Source organism: Myxocyprinus asiaticus, chromosome 23 (genome assembly GCF_019703515.2).
Source record: "Myxocyprinus asiaticus isolate MX2 ecotype Aquarium Trade chromosome 23, UBuf_Myxa_2, whole genome shotgun sequence".
NCBI classification, from domain to species: Eukaryota; Metazoa; Chordata; class Actinopteri; order Cypriniformes; family Catostomidae; genus Myxocyprinus; species Myxocyprinus asiaticus.
The window spans coordinates 32,657,644-32,675,348 of record NC_059366.1 but is presented as its reverse complement, the minus strand read 5'-3'; the positions used below and the strand labels follow the sequence as shown (position 1 = coordinate 32,675,348).

General features: G+C 38.8%; 2 protein-coding genes across 4 annotated transcripts in view; one reads left to right on the top strand and one right to left on the bottom strand.

The window, feature by feature from the left end:
* The window catches only part of LOC127413973 (zinc finger FYVE domain-containing protein 26-like), a 37,414-nt gene extending 28,004 nt beyond the window's left edge, over positions 1-9,410 (top strand). For both annotated transcript variants that reach the window (XM_051651575.1, XM_051651574.1), the window contains exons 33-41: positions 1,199-1,408; positions 2,087-2,302; positions 4,369-4,566; positions 4,661-4,857; positions 5,047-5,209; positions 6,120-6,179; positions 6,267-6,449; positions 7,490-7,540; positions 7,623-9,410. In XM_051651575.1, the coding sequence (XP_051507535.1) occupies positions 1,199-1,408; positions 2,087-2,302; positions 4,369-4,566; positions 4,661-4,857; positions 5,047-5,209; positions 6,120-6,179; positions 6,267-6,449; positions 7,490-7,540; positions 7,623-7,829 (1,485 nt within the window). In that variant the 3' untranslated portion in view covers positions 7,830-9,410. The remainder of the gene's footprint in view (positions 1-1,198; positions 1,409-2,086; positions 2,303-4,368; positions 4,567-4,660; positions 4,858-5,046; positions 5,210-6,119; positions 6,180-6,266; positions 6,450-7,489; positions 7,541-7,622) is intronic.
* Positions 9,408-16,933, bottom strand: LOC127413997 (retinol dehydrogenase 11-like). Of its 2 annotated transcripts, none has more exons than XM_051651632.1 (7): positions 16,782-16,933; positions 15,701-15,819; positions 15,419-15,574; positions 11,931-12,035; positions 11,582-11,791; positions 11,203-11,392; positions 9,408-9,991 (listed from the first exon to the last, which is right to left on the bottom strand). In XM_051651632.1, exons 1-7 carry the CDS (start codon positions 16,862-16,864, stop codon positions 9,889-9,891), a joined length of 966 nt encoding a protein of 321 aa, XP_051507592.1. In that variant the 5' UTR covers positions 16,865-16,933; the 3' UTR covers positions 9,408-9,888. The 2 variants fall into 2 exon arrangements, with proteins under 2 accessions (XP_051507592.1, XP_051507593.1); XM_051651633.1 differs by lacking the exon at positions 16,782-16,933 and adding an exon at positions 16,031-16,260.
* Positions 16,934-17,705: the final 772 nt, after the last annotated feature.

Genomic DNA, 17,705 nt, shown 5'->3' with positions numbered 1-17,705 from the left:
GGGATTACAGGGTTTCGTTGTCATGGCAACAGAGTTGTAGTATTGGTTATAGCTTTACACAGAGAAGGTAAGTGATTTTATTATACGAAAATTGTTTATTATGTTTACATCTTGTGACTATACTTTTGAAACTGTGTATTTTAAAGTTTATTTGATTTGCCCCATTCACTTCATAAGAAAACACCTTACTTTAACCTCAAATTTTGCTTTTTTTTTTAATAAATGAGGGACAAGTCTAAACTGTTTTTGTGGAAATCAACATTATGCCAAACATGATGTTAATTGTGCTTAACTTGTATCTAACCCAGAACATTCCTTTAAAATAGTACAATCCATTGAACAGGCTGTACATCTATTCCTCACATACTCATATCTACCCTGTCTCCATATGAGGTCTATTGCTCAAGATTAAAGAACTGCCTTTGAACTGCTTTAGCAATTATGTTTGTTTCCCTACATTTTACTTGCTGTAAATGCAGAGTAAGCCTACTCTACCAAAAGTGAGAATTAAAAAAAATATATCTGGGACTTGATTCCTTGTTTGTAGACTCTTTATTTATTTATTTATTTATTTATTTATTTTTATTTTTTATCCCAAGGTATGTACATCTCAAGTATTTAAAGGGGTCATGACATGAAGAATTACATTTTCCTTTACCTTTTGACATGTAAGTTTCAGAACTCAAAACTTCCTCCTCACTGCAGAAAGAGCATTTGTTGAAACCAAGTTTTCAAAACGACTCCTCTACTTCCTCCACATTGTGATGTCACACTGTGGTAGACATTTACATCTAACTGCCTCTACAACAACACATCAATGCCTACTAACACCTTATTACATCTGTAGCCCCGCCCGGTAGTGGTGAGCAGTGAGATGGCAGGTCAGTCAAGAGCAGAGAGACAATCATATCAGTGAGTGTTTACTATCAAGTCTTAAAGGAGAAGCAGGACTAAAACCGAGCGTTTCTGGCAGAGTATGACTGATTTGTTTTTGTGCAAAAAACTTTCCAATATTATAAGTGAACCTCAAGGAACATATTAAAATAATAAAAAAGGAATGTCAGGACACTATTTAATTACTTAGCAGTCAAGCAGCCACTTGACTTGTTGATGTTGGGTTTAGCTGTGTTTTTTTTTTTTTTTATATATATAGTTTTTTATTTGTATTTATTTATAATGCTTTGATTGTCTCCACCAGGTGTCGACTAAGAGTGGGCTGGACCCAAGTGGAGTGTGGCAGGCGTGGGGTATGGCATCTCTGAAGGCTGGACTTCTCAGCGGGGCCAGGGAGAAGTTTGCCCGCTGTCTGAAGGCACCAGTAGATCGGAACCAGCTAAACCATGGAGCGAGACTTCTGCAGGAGATCGTTCAGCACCTGGAGTCCACAGTCAAACTCACTCTGAGCATGGTAACGCTACACATACATAAAAGGGAAACAGCAGGCACATTTCTTTTGGATATACACCATGCTTTGTCTAGCTATCACATAGGATGACGGAAATGAACAAAATGCATGTTCCCTTGTTCATGTGATGCCAAGAATGTGTCTGTTTTGAGGACCTTTCAGGCACCCCAGGCTTTTCTGCCTGATGGTGGCACTCTTATCCAGTGTTCACATGAGTGAACCAGATCCTCGGCTCTTGTGAGTCCAGTGACAAACAGATTATTTTGGGCCCTACAGTGCTTGGCATTAGGGCAAGTCTGGCATGACTTCCACATTCAAATGCTTTTAACATTTGCCATTTTCAATTATTCATTTTCAATTCCATGTAGGGAAGATTTATTCACTAACTCTGGACAGTTTTAGAGCAAAGAGCACACTAGGATTGTGTTGCAGAATGTATTTCTTCACTTTAAATTTCACAGAGACACTGTTACATAACCAAAAGGACAAAAAAGAGAAATCAGAAAGCTGCTGGGAAAATAGGAGTGTTTTGCTTTCTCAAAGCTTAAAACCTTTGCATATATTGAACTATAAAAACAAGCTTTGATACAACGGCACATAAAAACCCAGACGGTAAGGGACTCAGAAAACAGGAAGAATAGACAGTTGTTTATAAACTCACTTTGTATTTATTTGTTTTAGACAGTGGGTGAAGACATCCTGGCCTCTCTGCGTGAGCTAGAAGATGCTCTCTCTGACTCTGCTCCTCTTGATGGCACAGAGAGCAAGGTTCAACAGTGTGGCTATTATCAAGAGTGTCTGTTTTACCTGCTCACCTACGGCACACATTTGAGCCTCATCAGCTTTTACCTGCGCCATGATTGCCTAAGAGACGCACTCACCCACTTACACAATAAGGTGCTGCTAACACTCTGGGGCTACAGAACACTCTACAGGGGAAAAATGCTAATACACCTCATGCATAAATTACAAGAATTATCATGTATTCTGATATATAGAGCTACACTATATGACCATGTGGAAACATAAATATCATACCCATGTCTGCTTGTTGAACATTTAATTTAAAAAAGGGATAGTTCATCGGTAGGTGTGACCTGGAGCTCCACCTACTTTGAGGCCGACAGCTAATTTGTTCAATCAGTTAAGATCAGTCAACATGAACACACCGGTGTGTAGTTTTTTGCAAGCTGGTGCACATTTACCTACATCTGTATGATCGTTCACATTGAGGCATTTTCCGAGAACATTTCCAAGAAGTTTTTTTTGTTTATTAGTCTACAAAAGGAATCAAATCTACACAAATGCTCTTAAGTGCCCATCTGCTCTTTTGTTTTATATGCCCAAAGAAAGATATGATATCATAATTCTTTTGTCTGCATTCTGCCCATTAAAATTCTTTTATACAACTATCTTTGCAGTGTCATTATAAATTACAATAACAGAATGTAACTGGTGCGTATTATGGCCTCATATATTGTGTTAGCACATTAGGACCATGAATACTAAAGGTAAACATGGCAAATTACACATTATCTACTGTATATATATATTAATTTAAAATCATCAGCGAGTAGTTAATACATCTTTTACTGAGCTTGTGTAAATTCTACTCATACAATGAGACATGAAATCACTGATAACACATTTTATTGTCATATTAGTTGATGTTTTACATGTAGTCTTGAGTGTCCTCATATTTAAATGTACCTCTGAACGCCTCCCCTGCAGTATTGCGGGTTTCGAACTTCTTTTTGGCTCTGAGCGAAGAATGATGAATAACTTTTCAGTGAGTGTGCTGAGGCCTTTAGGCAGAATGATAGTCTCGCTTTTAATTGAATGGAAAGAAGATGCAAAGAAATTGAAAGGTGGCTGTAGCTTATTTCCCAAAATTCTGCCCAACATCACCTTTTGTTTTCTGTAAAAGAAAAAGTAATACGGTTTGTAACAACACTGGGATGAGGAAATGATGACTTTAAATTGTTAGGTGAACTATTAAGATTTTTCTTCACTGGAATTTAGGGGCCTGGTTAAACTTTTTATTTAGAAGGGAGTGTCCTCATACTTTTGGCCATGCAGTGTAAAACATACACTGATCAGCCACAACATTAAAACCACCTGCCTAATATTGTGTAGGTAGTGCCAACCCGCATCTCAGAATAGAATTATGAGATGGTATTCTTCTCACCAAAATTGTACAGAGCGGTTATTTGTTACTTTGTCAGTTTGAACCAGTCTGGCCATTCTCTGTTGACCTCTCTCATTAACAAGGCATTTCCGTCCGCAGAACTGCCACTCATCGGCTGTTTTTTTTGTTTTTGGCACCATTCTGAGTAAATTCTAGAGACTTTTGTGTGTGAAAATCCCAGGAGATCAGCAGTTACAGAAATACTCAAACCAGCCCACCTGGCACCAACAGTCATGCACCGCTCCAAATCACTGAGATCACATTTTTCCCCATTCTGATGGTTGATGTGAATATTAACTGAAGCTCCTGACCTGTATCTGCATGATTTGTGCACTGCACTGCTGCCACACGATTAGCTGATTAGATAATCGCATGGATGATTGTTGGTGCCTGATGGGCTGGTTTGAGTATTTCTGTAACCACTGATCTCCTGGGATTTTCACACACAAAAGTCTCTAGAATTTACTCAGAATGGTGCCAAAAACATCCAGTGAGCGGAAGTTCAGTACACGGAAATGCCTTGTTGATGAGAGAGGTCAACAGAGAATGGCCAGACTGGTTTGAACTGACAAAGTCTATGGTAACTCAGATAACTGCTCTGTACAATTGTGGTGAGAAATTAGCATCTCAGAATGCTATTCTGAGATGCTGGTTGGCGCTGTTGTGGCAGCACAATATTAGGCAGATGGTTTTAGTGTTGTGGCTGATCGGTGTATGATAAAGGAATATCATGTTAACGTAATCAAAGTTTCACTCTCTCTCTGTCTTTCTCTAGGAGTGTTCAGAGGAAGTGTTTCTGGAGGGTGTGTTTCAGCCCTGCCTTGAACGTGGACTGTTAGGGGCTTTGCAAGGTCTGTTAGAGACTCTAGACCCCACACTGGAGAGCTTGGGCCGTTACCTTCTCTCAGCCTGCCAATCACTGCAGCGCAGGGGACACTACCACTCTCTGTACCAACTTCAACAGTTTATGATGGTATTGAGTACATACACACATTGCATACTAGCAGTTTGTGAAGGTACAGAACACATGTCTACATTGTAATAACTGCTGTATTTTCTCTTTGTAGGATCACGTTCGTGCTGCTATGACATGTATCCGATTCTTTTCTCACGGTGCTCAGTCATACCAGCAGCTGGGAGAACAGCAGCGCTGGCTGATCCGAGCCAAAGAGCACCTGAGAACTTACCTGCAAGAACAGCAGAGTCGCAGGAAATCAAACAGCTCCTCTTTCAGGAAGAAAATGAGCTCCACTGAGGTCTCCAGGTACTGATTACCCACACCTACCACTGTTTCAGAGAGGACTCATCAAAGCATCACTTTTATTTATTTATTTATTTATTAATTTTAAAATTTGTTTTATATGTAAATTAAAAGTAAATAGATTGTATTTGCTAGTGTAAATAGTAACCTGTACTATCTGCATTTTGTGAAGTAACATACTGTGTGTTGCAGACACATACACACAGTCGAGCTGCAACTGGAGGTAACACGCTTCCTGCATCGCTGTGAAAGCTCCTCCCCTTCCAAGTCAACCAAAGGCCCCGCCCCCACAGGGAACATTGCCCCACCCACTCTGTTTGGAAACAGCCCCATGAAGGTGGATGTGGCCTGCAAGGTGAGCTTGAAAAACATCTGTCTGTCTTCCAGTCATTTCCTTTCACCCTCCTCCATTTCCCTTTTTCTAATTGTCCAAAATGCAGTTGGAACAGTTCTTGGGTTTTCTAGAAAAACTAATAGAGTAAAAGTCTTGCATATACAGAATTAAATATTTTAGAGTGAGGGGAAAGTGGTACAGGTCCATATCTCCCCAAATGAAAATAGAATAAATATGTAGAATATACATTTTAAATAAATAATCAAATCACTTTTTATCTTCATTAACACATTTCTGCTCATTTTCCAGTCTGGACACTTTTTGTGTTATGTACAGTATATAAAACTGCATATTCTGTTTGTGGGTGTTTAACTGTATTAAAGTATTCCCTGAACAACACAAGAAAGCATTCCATAATTTCAGTTTGATGTCAGCTGATTGCTTGTTTTGAATCATGCAAGGCTGAGAGTGTGTACGTAATGCATGTTATGTGGTGACCGTAACCGTATTTATCTTTGCAAAATACTGAAACAAAAGCACATCATTATGTGTATTAACCAGAAGTTATTACAATGATGCTGCATTTAACATTTAAACTGTATTCCAACAGCATGTTTATGATTCATGTTGAAAGTGCTGCACTCTAAGGGGCCATTCAAATTTACCGAACATGTTCTTGCGCTTAAAAAGCAGGAAGCAGCGCATATAACAGAATGCAGGTTTTACATAGAAAAACAATTCAGCGCATACTGATGCAAAAATGCTTTCAGTGTGAACAGCCCTGGTGGCTGCTTTTACAATGTGGAAAGTAACGAATATGGATGACAGTGTAAATGCGGCCTAAATCTAACAGAGACCAAGCATAAATACAGTATGTCGGACTATAAACAAATATCAGAAAAACTGTAAACTCTGTATGCACTTTTCACAGGTGATGCTGGGAGGGAAGAACATTGAGGAAGGTTTTGGCATTGCATATCGAGTAATACAGGTAAGCAGTTATGATAGCCAAAACAGAATAAGACCTTGTCCCATTCACATGTGGCTCTGATTCTCCATTTTATTTAATGTGATGAAGGACTTCCAATTGGAGGCACTTGCAGTGTACATACGGGTCGGACAGCGCTTGATTCGGCAGCATCAGTACCCATCTGTGCGGCAGTTGCTGAAGTGTGTAGGGGAATCTGGCACGGCCTCTAAACACGACTGTGATGCCATTGTGCTCAGCTGTGTGTCTGTGGCTGATAAGAGTTCTGCTGATGTGAGTTTACACCTACTGATCTGAGACCAGTTTTACTTTTTGTTTCAGGTCAGACTATGAGGTCAGTGTTGTGTTTTAGTGCTCAAAGGTCTAGGTTTGTTATCCAAGAGGTTCCATCTCACAAAGGGGTGATTCATGAATTACTAGAAGTGAAAATGGACCATAAGTAGGCCTTGATGGAATCTGTCGATTTTGTGGACTTTTGTTAAATGGATTTAAAGGAATAGTTCACCCAAAAATGAAAAATCTCTCATCAATTACTCACCTTCATGCCATCACAGATGTGTATGTGTATTTCTTCTGCTGAACACAAAGATTTGAAAAAGAATATCTAAATGTTCCAAAAGCACATAAAAGCAGCATAAAAGTAATCCATAAGACTCCAGTGGTTAAATCCATTTCTTCAGAAGCGATAAGATAAGTGTGGTGAGAAACAGATCAATATTTATGTCCTTTTTTTCAATCAATCTCCACTTGAACTTTCACATTCTTCTTCTTTTGTTTTTGGCGACTCGCATTCTTCGTGCATATCGCCACCTACTAGGCAGGGAGGAGAATTTTTTGTAAAAATTGACTTAAATATCGATCTGTTTCTCACATACACCTATCACATCACTTCTAAACATATGGATTTAAATACCTTTATGCTGCCTTTGTGCATTTTGGTCACCATTCACTTGCATTGTGAGGACCTACAGAACTGAAATATTTTCTAAAACTCTTCGTTTGTGTTCAGCAGAAGAAATAAAGTCATACACATCTGGGATAGCATGAGGGTGAGTAAATGATGAGACAGTTTTAATTTTTGGGTGAATTATTCCTTTAAACATGGTAAAATGTGTTCAACCATGCTAAGAACACTACATTCTTATTGGTAGCTGAAAGCATATTTAAGACAAAATATTTAATATACTTAATTATTATTATTATTATACTTAAAATATTTGAGATGAAAACTGCAAAATGTGCTCCAGATTAAATCATTTTTATGTCGATTGCATTTTTGGTCTGATTAAAAATGGTTTCTTCTCTCTGCTTAGTCTAAAGAGCTAGAGGCCCTGATTCAGGAGTCTAAAAGTGCAGAAAACAAGGTAAGGTTTGTCTCTCTGTCTCAGTGTGAATCTTTCTCTCTCTTGCACTTACAGTCATTCTTTTGTCGCCTTCTCTTTGTAGATAAATGCATATCTGCAATGCAGTAAACTGCGGGCAGCATATCTCCTGGCTGTGAAGCTGGATCTGATGAAGGCAACTATGCTAATACAGGACGTGTTGCTGGCAGCTGAGAGCTCAGGTGACTCTGTCATGCAGAACATCTGTCGCCAATGGCTTTCGGAGCATCAGGACCAGTCGACACGGCAACGGCTCGGCAATAACTCATAACCACTACCAACATTCGCCATGCACTCTTAACTCTTATTGGTCACTGAGGAATCCAGCTCTGCTCTGATTGACTGCAGTGGGTTTATAATATTCTGCTCCTCAATTAAAAAGGGGAAATGAATCACAGATGTGCCACTGTTGTAACGTCATGTTAGTTGACATTCAGGCTCAGTGTGGGACCAGTCCAACCCCCAGTCCAGAACAAAAACTCCACCTTCCTCTTGAAGCTGTTGTAGATCTGAGTTTGTAAAAACAATTTCAGTTCTTAATGAGTGCTGAGACTGTGGGTGGATAGTCTGTATAATAACATCTCAGTGCATTCAAATGCATAATTGCAGTTTTACAGCTAGCCTTCCTCTTGGGCTGATTTGTCAAGTACTTTACTCATGAAGGGGGTGGGGGTGGGAAGTTCCCATTAGTTCTTATCTGTGTACTAAAACATTATAATTGGCTACCTCTGAAAAAGGGATTTCTCTTACTCTTCTCATTTATAAAGACTAATCTGTGTGTCTAAAATCTCATCCTTGTGCAACATGGTCATATGACAGTGGAGTTTGTCTGCCATGAAATTAAGTTTTAACTTGTTCATGGCGAGTTTACCATGGCATCACCACAGTGGTAAAACTCATTACAACCCTCAAAGGAAACGGCTGTTTTTTTTAGTTCTCACAGAGAGACTAGACTAAGAAGAAACATATTGTTACAAGGGTAAGCATGCAATTTACCACCATTATTATGAGTGATAATTTAGAACAAGCATAAGCAATATCTTTGATATTGCAAAAATATTAACAGTTACAACTGGTTGGATAGGGATTCTGAGTTTGACATAGTTCAGCCTTACAATCGATGAAATACTGTATTAGTGCAACAGCGCTTACATGTTTGTCTATAACCAACCATTATTACACTATTAACTCACACTGTAATTACATGTGCCGTTTATGAATTTGAGAGGTGTTTTTATGTGAGAGTGTGTCAACTGGATTAAACTCTCTCTGACCCTCATATTATTAATTTTATAATAATGTAGAATCTCTATATATGTATATGTTCTTGTTTCAGTAAATCAAAGGTAAAAAAGGGAGGGTATGGCCAAGGGATTGTGTGGACAACATTATCTGAACACATTTTGTGTTTCCAGGGCCTATGCACATGTGAAAATGGGGATGAGACTGTCACAGCTTTGTGGTTCTTGGCACGGTCTCTCTCTAAAATGAAGTAATACGCTTCATTGATTACAGATTGTGTGTTGCCAAAGAGCCTCAGAGATGTATGCACATATTTCTCAAACTTATTAGGGTGAAAAAGAAATGCAAGTGTTTGTTCACACATCTATACATCTGCTGAAGGGACATTTCTTAATTCAGAATATAATTAAAATATATTTATATATAGAAAAGGCTATTTTCTAACAAACAATACTGACATTCAGTAACTAAATAAATGAATTATCACTGTCACATTTTTTTAAAATCCCTGTTTGAAGTAATAATGCACTTCTTGATCATAGTTTGAATAATGTGTTAATGTGGCCTTAAATGTGTTTTTGTATCTTAGCAAATAAATAAAGGAAAATGCAATCATTATGAATCTTTATTTTTCCAACTTTATATATTTAAATATTTATCTCTGGTCATGAATGTACCACAGTAGTTAAAAGCATGTTCACATCTGTATAAAAGACTCCAATATGCAGCTTCATGTGAGAATACTGAGATGGGAACTAAAGTGGCATTTAACATACAAACAGAATAATCCCAGGGTAAAACAATGTGTTATAAATGGTCCACAGATCTGAACTGGAGTTAAATAAAAGTTTATAGTTGCTTGTCACAAGGGCATAACAGGAGAGAATTAGCAGAACTAGGTGGAGTGAAGGTGGTTTGTGTAGTTGAAATTATAGACTAGACAATTTGTTTACAAACCAAATGAAATAAGAGATAGAAAAGTCTGATCACTGAAAATGTTTACAACTTAAGTGTGAAAAAACCACATGGACTGACCAAATAAGAAAAGCAAGAAAAGGTTTAAAATAAAAGCAAGTTAAAAAGATGACTCAGTCCCACTCAGTGCCTAATAATTCACAGCTTACATCCCACAGTTTACGTGCCGTCTCCTCACTCCGACCCTGAGGGGCCACAAAAGCAGGGGCACAATCACTGAGAGAGAGAGAGAGAGAGAGGTTTATTAATTTGGCGTAACCAGTTTAAAAGAACCATATTTAATCAAATATGGCACAGTTTGACACGTTGCGTCAGGTTTGACGTCAATGAGAACTGTCCTCGGTTCTTGATGTCAAATGCTACCATATTTGATTTGAGAGGTGTAGTAGAGGGCAAGATTTTTCAGTGTGTTCAGACTGATTTGCAAACTGGTTGGACTGATTCATTGAAAATGACATCCAAAAATGTATCTGTTCACAAATCAGGTATCACTTTGGTTTAAAAGCTAGATTTACTCCACAAAAGAGCAGTTTCTAGCCAATTAGTTAATCGTAACTAAGAAAAGTTGTGATTAGCTTAAAGGGATAGTTCACCCAAAAATAAAAAATTATCTCATTCACTCAGATGTGCGAATTCTGTAGAACACAAAGGAAGATTTTTAGAAAAATATCTCAGTTCTGTCGTCCATTCAATGCAAGCGAATGGTGTCCAAAACTTTGAAGTTCAAAAAAGCAAATAAAGGCAGCATAAAGTCATCTGTAAGACTCAAGTGGTTAAATCCATATTTTCAGAAGTGATTTGATAGGTGTGGATGAGAAACAGTTCAATATTTAAGTAATTTTTACTATAAATTCTCCTCCCTGCACAGTAGGTGGCAATATGCATGAAGAATGCGACTCGCCAAAAACAAAAGAAGAATGTGAAAGTGATAGTGGACATTTCTAGTTAAAAAGGACATAAATATTTATCCGTGTCTCACACATACCTTTAATATCGGTCAGGAAGATATGCATTTAACCACTGGAGTCATATGGATTATGTTTATGCTGCCTTTATTTGCTTTTTGGAGCTTCATAGTTCTGGCCACTATTTACTTGCATTGGATGGACCAACAGAGCAGAGATATTTTTCTAAAAATCTTTGTTTGTCCTGCAGAAGAAAGAAATTCATACACATTTGGGATGGCATGAGGGTGAGTAAATGTTGAGTGAATTTTTATTTTGGGGTGAATTATTCTTTTAAGATTGTAAACATTTATATGAATTTTCCATGCCTGGAAAACACAATTTTATAATTTCCTGATACTTCCAGGATTTCCATTTTCCTTGGGAACCTTGGATAAGAATAGATGACGGCAGAATCTTCATTTTTAGGAGAACTATTTCATGAAGGTTCTGAAAAGCAAAGAAAACTGATGTTTGCTCTACCTGAAATGTTTGCCTGAGATGGATTGGAGCTCCTCAGCCACTGCACAGTAAATGGACGTCTGAGCTCCTTCCTTTGGTGTCTTCAGGAACATAGAGAAGAGAGCAAACAGCAGTGACATCATGGTAGAATGACGCACCAGCTCTGACTTCACCGTCCCCGGGTGCAAGGAGTTCACGGTAACATTTGACCCTGATGAAATACAAGTCAAACAAGCACATTTGTGACATTGACCATGTAAAATAATTTGTACAAAAGGTCAGGTTTCTAGAGAAATCTGCCCAACCCAACAAACAAATAGCAAAGCAGCACAGTCGAGTGAGAGGTTTTTACAAATGTTTTTTCGTGCATTTCCGAACAAAAAAGAAGAAGAAAACTCACCATGGAGTCTGCGTGCTAGCTCGCGTGTGAAAAGAACGTTAGCCAACTTGCTCTGGCAGTAGGCGAGGCCACTGTTGTAGCTGCCTTGACTGTGCAGGTCGTGGAATCGAATCCAGCCGAAATTATGCGCCAGTGAGGACACCATCACGATTCGTGCTGGCGCACTGCGCTTCAACAGTCCAATGAGGAGATATGTCAATAAGAAGTGGCCTGAATGAGAAGAGGAGATACAGAGGTGAGTTTTCAAATATCTATTTTAAGAAAAGACATACGGTAATGGAGATGTGGAAATTACTACATTTACTAATATTTTTTTTCCCACGATTAACTGAGTGTTTTCCAGACCTACCCAAATGATTGACTCCAATCTGCATCTCAAAACCATCAGCAGTTTTCATATAAGGACACATCATGACACCAGCATTATTGATGAGAATGTGCAGATGATCCACCTCTGAATGAAGAAAAAGAAATGATTTACACTTAGTCATCTACCCCCCCCCAAAATAACTTATTCCATTAAATGCAGAGTTTTGTGGCTTTTAGTCCATGTCTATTACTTCTAAACTGACAAAATTCCCAAACGAACGCATTTAAGTCTTACATACTTTCTTTTCTGGGAAAGCTGCAACCCACAACCGACTAATATATACAGTTGTGCTCAAAAGTTTGCATACCCTTGGAGAATTGGTAATATATGTACCATTTTTAAAGAAAACATGAGTGAGCAGGCAAAACACATTTCTTTTATTTCTTATGGGGTTCATATTCAACTGTAGGTTATAACAGAATGGCACAATCATAAAACAAAAAAAAATGAAATGACCCCTGTTCAAAAGTCTGCATACCCTTAGTTCTTAATACTGTGTATTGCCCCCTTTAACATTAATGACAGCATGCAGTCTTTTGTAATAATGGTCTATGAGGCCCCAAATTCTTGCAGGTGATATAGCTGCCCATTCGTCTTGGCAAAATGCCTCCAGGTCATGCAAAGTCTTTGTTCGTCTTGCATGAAACGCATGTTTGAGATCTCCCCAGAGTGACTCGATGATATTAAGGTCAGGAGACTGTGATGGCCACTCCAGAAACTTCAAATTTTACTGCTGTAACCACTGGAGGGACAACCTGGCCTTGTGCTCATGGTCATTGTTGTGCTGGAAAGTCCAAGAGCGTCCCATGCGCAGATTTCATGCAGAAGAATGCAAATTGTCTGCCAGTATTTTCTGATAACATACTGCATTCATCTTGCCATCAATTTTCACAAGATTCCCTGTGCCTTTAGAGCTCATACACCCCCAAAACATCAGTGAGCCACCACCATGTTTCACAGTGGGGATGGTGTTCTTTTCACTATAGGCCTTGTTGACCACTCTCCAAACATAGCGCTTATGGTTGTGACCATAAAGCTCTATTTTGGCCTCGTCACTCCAAATTACAGTGTGCCAGAAGCTGTGAGGTGTGTCAAGGTCTTTTTGTGGCATTGGCGCAGTAAAGGCTTCTTTCTGGCAACTCGATCATGCAGCTCATTTTTGTTCAAGTATCGTCGTATTGTGCTCCTTGAAACAACCACACAGTCTTTTTCCAGAGCAGCCTGTATTTCTCCTGAGGTTACCTGTGGGTTTTTCTTTGTATCCTGAACAATTCTTCTGGCAGTTGTGGCTGAAATCTTTCTTGGTCTACCTGACCTTGGCTTGGTATGAAGAGATCCCCGAATTTTCCACTTCTTAATAAGTGATTGAACAGTACTGACTGGCATTTTCAAGGCTTTGGATATCTTTTTATATCCTTTTCCATCTTTATAAAGTAAAATGGCCATGTTACGCGGGTCTTTTGACAGTTCTTTTCTGCTCCCCATGGCTCAGTATCTAGCCTGCTCAGTGCATCCATGTGAGAGCTAACAAACTCACTGACTATTTATACACAGGCACTAATTGCAATTTCAAAAGCCACAGGTGTGGGAAATTAACCTTTAATTGCCATTTAAACCTGTGTGTGTCACCTTGTGTGTCTGTAACAAGGCAAAACATTCAAGGGTATGTAAACTTTTGATCAGGGCCATTTGGGTGATTTCTGTTATCATTATGATTTAAAAAGGAGCCAAACAACTATGTGATGATAAATGGCTTCATATGATCACTATCTTTAAATAAAAGACAGTTTTTTTGCATGATCAGTCATACTTTCAAAATCAATGCCAAAATTTCACAATTTCTGCCAGGGTATGCAAACTTTTGAGCACAGCTGTATATATAAAGTTGTATATGTTAACATAAGTTAATGCATTATGAACTAACATGAACAAACAATGAACAATTGTATTTTTTATATATTAACATTAATAAAGAGTAATTGCTAGTTCATGATATCTAATGCAATTACTAATGTTAACAAATACAACCTTATTGTAAAGTGTTACCCAAAATTCCATCAATTTAATTTGTGCAATGTTTAACAATTTTAAATTAATAAAACTTAATCAGATGCACAGGTAAATGTCTAAACCTGCTGGGCATTACTGCCTGCCGCACCTCTGCTGGTGTCTTCAGTTGTCCAGCTATGGGATCATCAGCTGGGAGCCACCTATCACAGATGTTTTACCCTATTAATCCCGGAACATCTCCTGGTGGTGGGGCAGCGGTCAGGGACGTCTTCCTACCACCCCCCGCAGCTGGACACTGGATCCTCTCGATTGCCTCTCGTTCTGCCCTCCCATCAAGACATTCCTCCTTTCCCATCAAGACATACCATACAACCAGGGTTCAATAACCCCCCCACCCAATGAGCAGACCTACTCTACGGTCCAAGGCCTCTTCTCTATTAGAAAAAAACACAAGCTATCAGTCTCTGCCTACCACCCGTCCAGTGCCTGTCCTGTTCCTTCAGACTTTTTCAACGCTGATCCAAAGATACCAAATTTACCCAACCTCCACAGGGTAAATAGCAGCCCTCCATCCATTTTCCCTGCACTCGGCAGCCAGATCAGCATAATTTAGCTTCTTCCTCTCATAGGCTGCCTCCAGTCCCTCTTCCCATGGGACACTAAGTTCAATCATTATGACTTTCCTAGCTGATGCCGACCATAACACTATGTCCGGCCTCAAAGAGGGAATGGCGATCTCTGAAGGAAATTTTAGCTGCTGGCCAAGGTCGACCACCATTGACCAATCACTTCCATGTGCCAGGATTGACCTTTCCTCCCTCCGTACCGTGCCTTGTGTGCGGCACCTCCCTTTTTAACAAACTCAATGTAATTCCTCTAAGGGTCTCTGCCAGCTTTAGCAGAACCAGATCATGCTGCCACCTGTACCGTACTTGAGCCAAGATGGTCTTGCACCCAGCCAACATGTGCTGCTATACTAAATTAAACTATTTCGTTTTTTAAATCTTATTTTATAAAAGATTACTAAATTCAATTTGATGGAATTTTGTTATGAAATTGAAATGTGTAAATCTTAAAATTGTTCATGGCTGATGTAACTAAAGCCTAATGGCTATCTTTTTTTGCATAAAAATGGACAAGCCCTTTGATAAGTCCCCCCTCCCCCAACTTCCTTTTGCAATAGGAAATATATGTCAACATAGGACTGAAAACTATACTGGTCAAGTGATATCATGGTGTCTTAAAATATCATTATAAAGTTACAGGGAAGGCCGCTTATCTGAGTTCTTTTTGCTAATTGGGGATATTGTTTACAATAGGACATTGTAATTCAGACCAGACTGTCTTCTTGGCATATTTTCTTGCTTTTTATCAGAACCAGTTAGGTTTTTCAGTCTTGGTGATTGCTTGGTTGCAAAGACATGTGGTTGAATGTGTCAGTTAACATAAGGCAGTACCTCGCAAAAATCTCTGGGCGAAGGCTCTGATGGAGCAGGTGTCTGCCAGGTCCAGCTCTCTCACCTCCACCTTAGCCCCACCCACTCGTGTACGGATTTCCGTTGCCGCCTCTTCACCTTTCTCCACATCACGACATGCCAGAATTACACGTGCACCTGTCAGCAAACAGATCTCAAATGTAACCTCTACCTTTACTTGATCACTGACACACATTTGAAATATTTAATAAATATTTGAGCATGTTACTTAGATGTGAGGAAGTTATTTAGAGTTGGACTGACCGCGAGAGGCCAAGTCCAAAGCCGTTTCCTTCCCGATTCCTGTATTTGCTCCTGTGATCAATGCAACCTTTCCATCTAACCGTGCTGTGGATCGACACATTGCTCCTGCTGCATATTTCCTGCACATACACAAAGCATTGAGATTCAACATAAAGGCCATCACAAAAGGGTTGAAAACAGGGAAAAGTAAATCAATAAAGTACATCTATCTGAAAAAGCCTGGTAAGCGCTAGCCTAGTTCAGGCTAGGTAATTTATGGTCTCCATACATAAAAAAAATAAGCATAAATAAATAAATAAACAATAATAATTTAACACTATCTATACATACTTCAATCACCAATATCAGGCTTTTGAATGTCTAATATGAGGAAATTTAGGCTTTTTTTATTTATAAAATTTTTTAGCTTTTGATCATAACAATTTCAGTTATAGTTGCACGATCTGATCTGTGTGATCCCCTCTCAACTCGTTTGTCCACAATCATTTGTGGACCAGGCAGTTCTACGCAAATAAATTATTATGTACTCATCCAACAATTATTTTAGCTGTCAAGCGATCCGACCCACGCAGAAAGCCCTCATCAATACTCGGGAACCAATGACGCAGCGTTCTTTCGCAACGGGGCGGGGTAACTCCGCCCATGCCGACATTCTATTGGTCGGTTTCTAGAGCAGCTCATGTCAAGGGGAGGCGGGTCCGCCAAGGGACAACCTTAATTAATATCTACCGAGCGCACTGAACGAACCGATTAAACACTATCGGTTTGGATGTATACTGTAAAGTTATCATTTAAAGCCCTGAGTTCGTTTAAGTCAACTGTTGTTCGGAATTAACATGATTTTAAAACAATTCGCATTGCATTGAGCTGTACGCTTCAATGGCTGTAATGCATTCTCTACCTTCACAGATTGAGCTTTCCTTGTATTACACACCACATTGTTTTCATCCATTCTGCACATCATAGTCATTTTATTATCTGTGTTTTACCGAATGAATTAATGTATGTATGCATGCACAGACCTTTTAAAATAGTAAAAAAAAAATCCAAATCATTGCCTCAGAAAAGCACCTTTGCTTACCTGATGCGAGGAGACAGCAACCTTAAAATCATCGCGACCACCCCTAACCCAGCAGCAATAACAGCGAGCATCATTATCATCATTGAACTGTCTGTTACAATGCCGTGGTTACTGGTCACTATCTTCTCTGTCTGTGTGAAATGTGTTCAGCCTCCCACTCACATGAACAGCTGTGCTCCGAAGAATGCTGGGATTGTAGTTTTTCAGGCAAAAAACGTACAAACTAACATGCACCAAGATGGGTATTTAAATGATTCTTTATGGCATATGCCGTTATATGCAGCATGTTCCTAAAATCATGTTGTTGCATGAATTTTAAATGTTCATAAACACGTGATTGCATGCCAAAACGTATTGGGTAAAGGGGCTAAAAGGCACATTTAATTTTATTTTCTCTGAAAACACTAAATAGCAGCAAAAGCTACCACAGAAATTTCCCTAACACACGTTTGTCATGCACTGTTATGTTATGCACTGCAAACTTGCCTTGACCCATTAGATCGTCCCGTGCAATGTCTAAATTTTGAGGTAATGCTACATATTATTTAATATTTTTTTAAATGTTGCAAATGTATGTAGCTAATGAAAATTATTTTGTAATTGTAACAAAATACTTTATTTTCACACTGATCTAATCACAATGGAGATTAATTTGTTAATAGAATACTTGAGATGTAATGAAATGCCAAACGTGACTGGAATTAACAGGAAACGGTGCAAACTTTTTCTGAAGAAGCACAAAACTATTTTTAAAAGATGCACAATAATTACGGATATGTGTGCTGTGCTCTTTTCCTATGTCAATTCGCTAGAAAAACCGGAGTTTTTTGTTTATTTGGGTTGTGGAGAAATTGTAAACTACAGATCCCACAATGCATTGAACACGCAATGATTCTGTATGCTTGCCTGTTAAAATTGCTGACT

Bases quoted from the DNA above. Each gene is read 5' to 3' on its own strand.
- LOC127413997 (XM_051651632.1), bottom strand. From the start codon at position 16,864: ATGATGATAATGATGCTCGCTGTTATTGCTGCTGGGTTAGGGGTGGTC. The intron at 15,820-16,781 runs GTAAGCAAAGGT...GTGTATGTGCAG, and splicing joins TTGCTGTCTCCTCGCATCAG to GAAATATGCAGCAGGAGCAA. The intron at 9,992-11,202 runs GTAGAGCAAACA...TCTCTCTCTCAG, and splicing joins ATCTCAGGCAAACATTTCAG to TGATTGTGCCCCTGCTTTTG.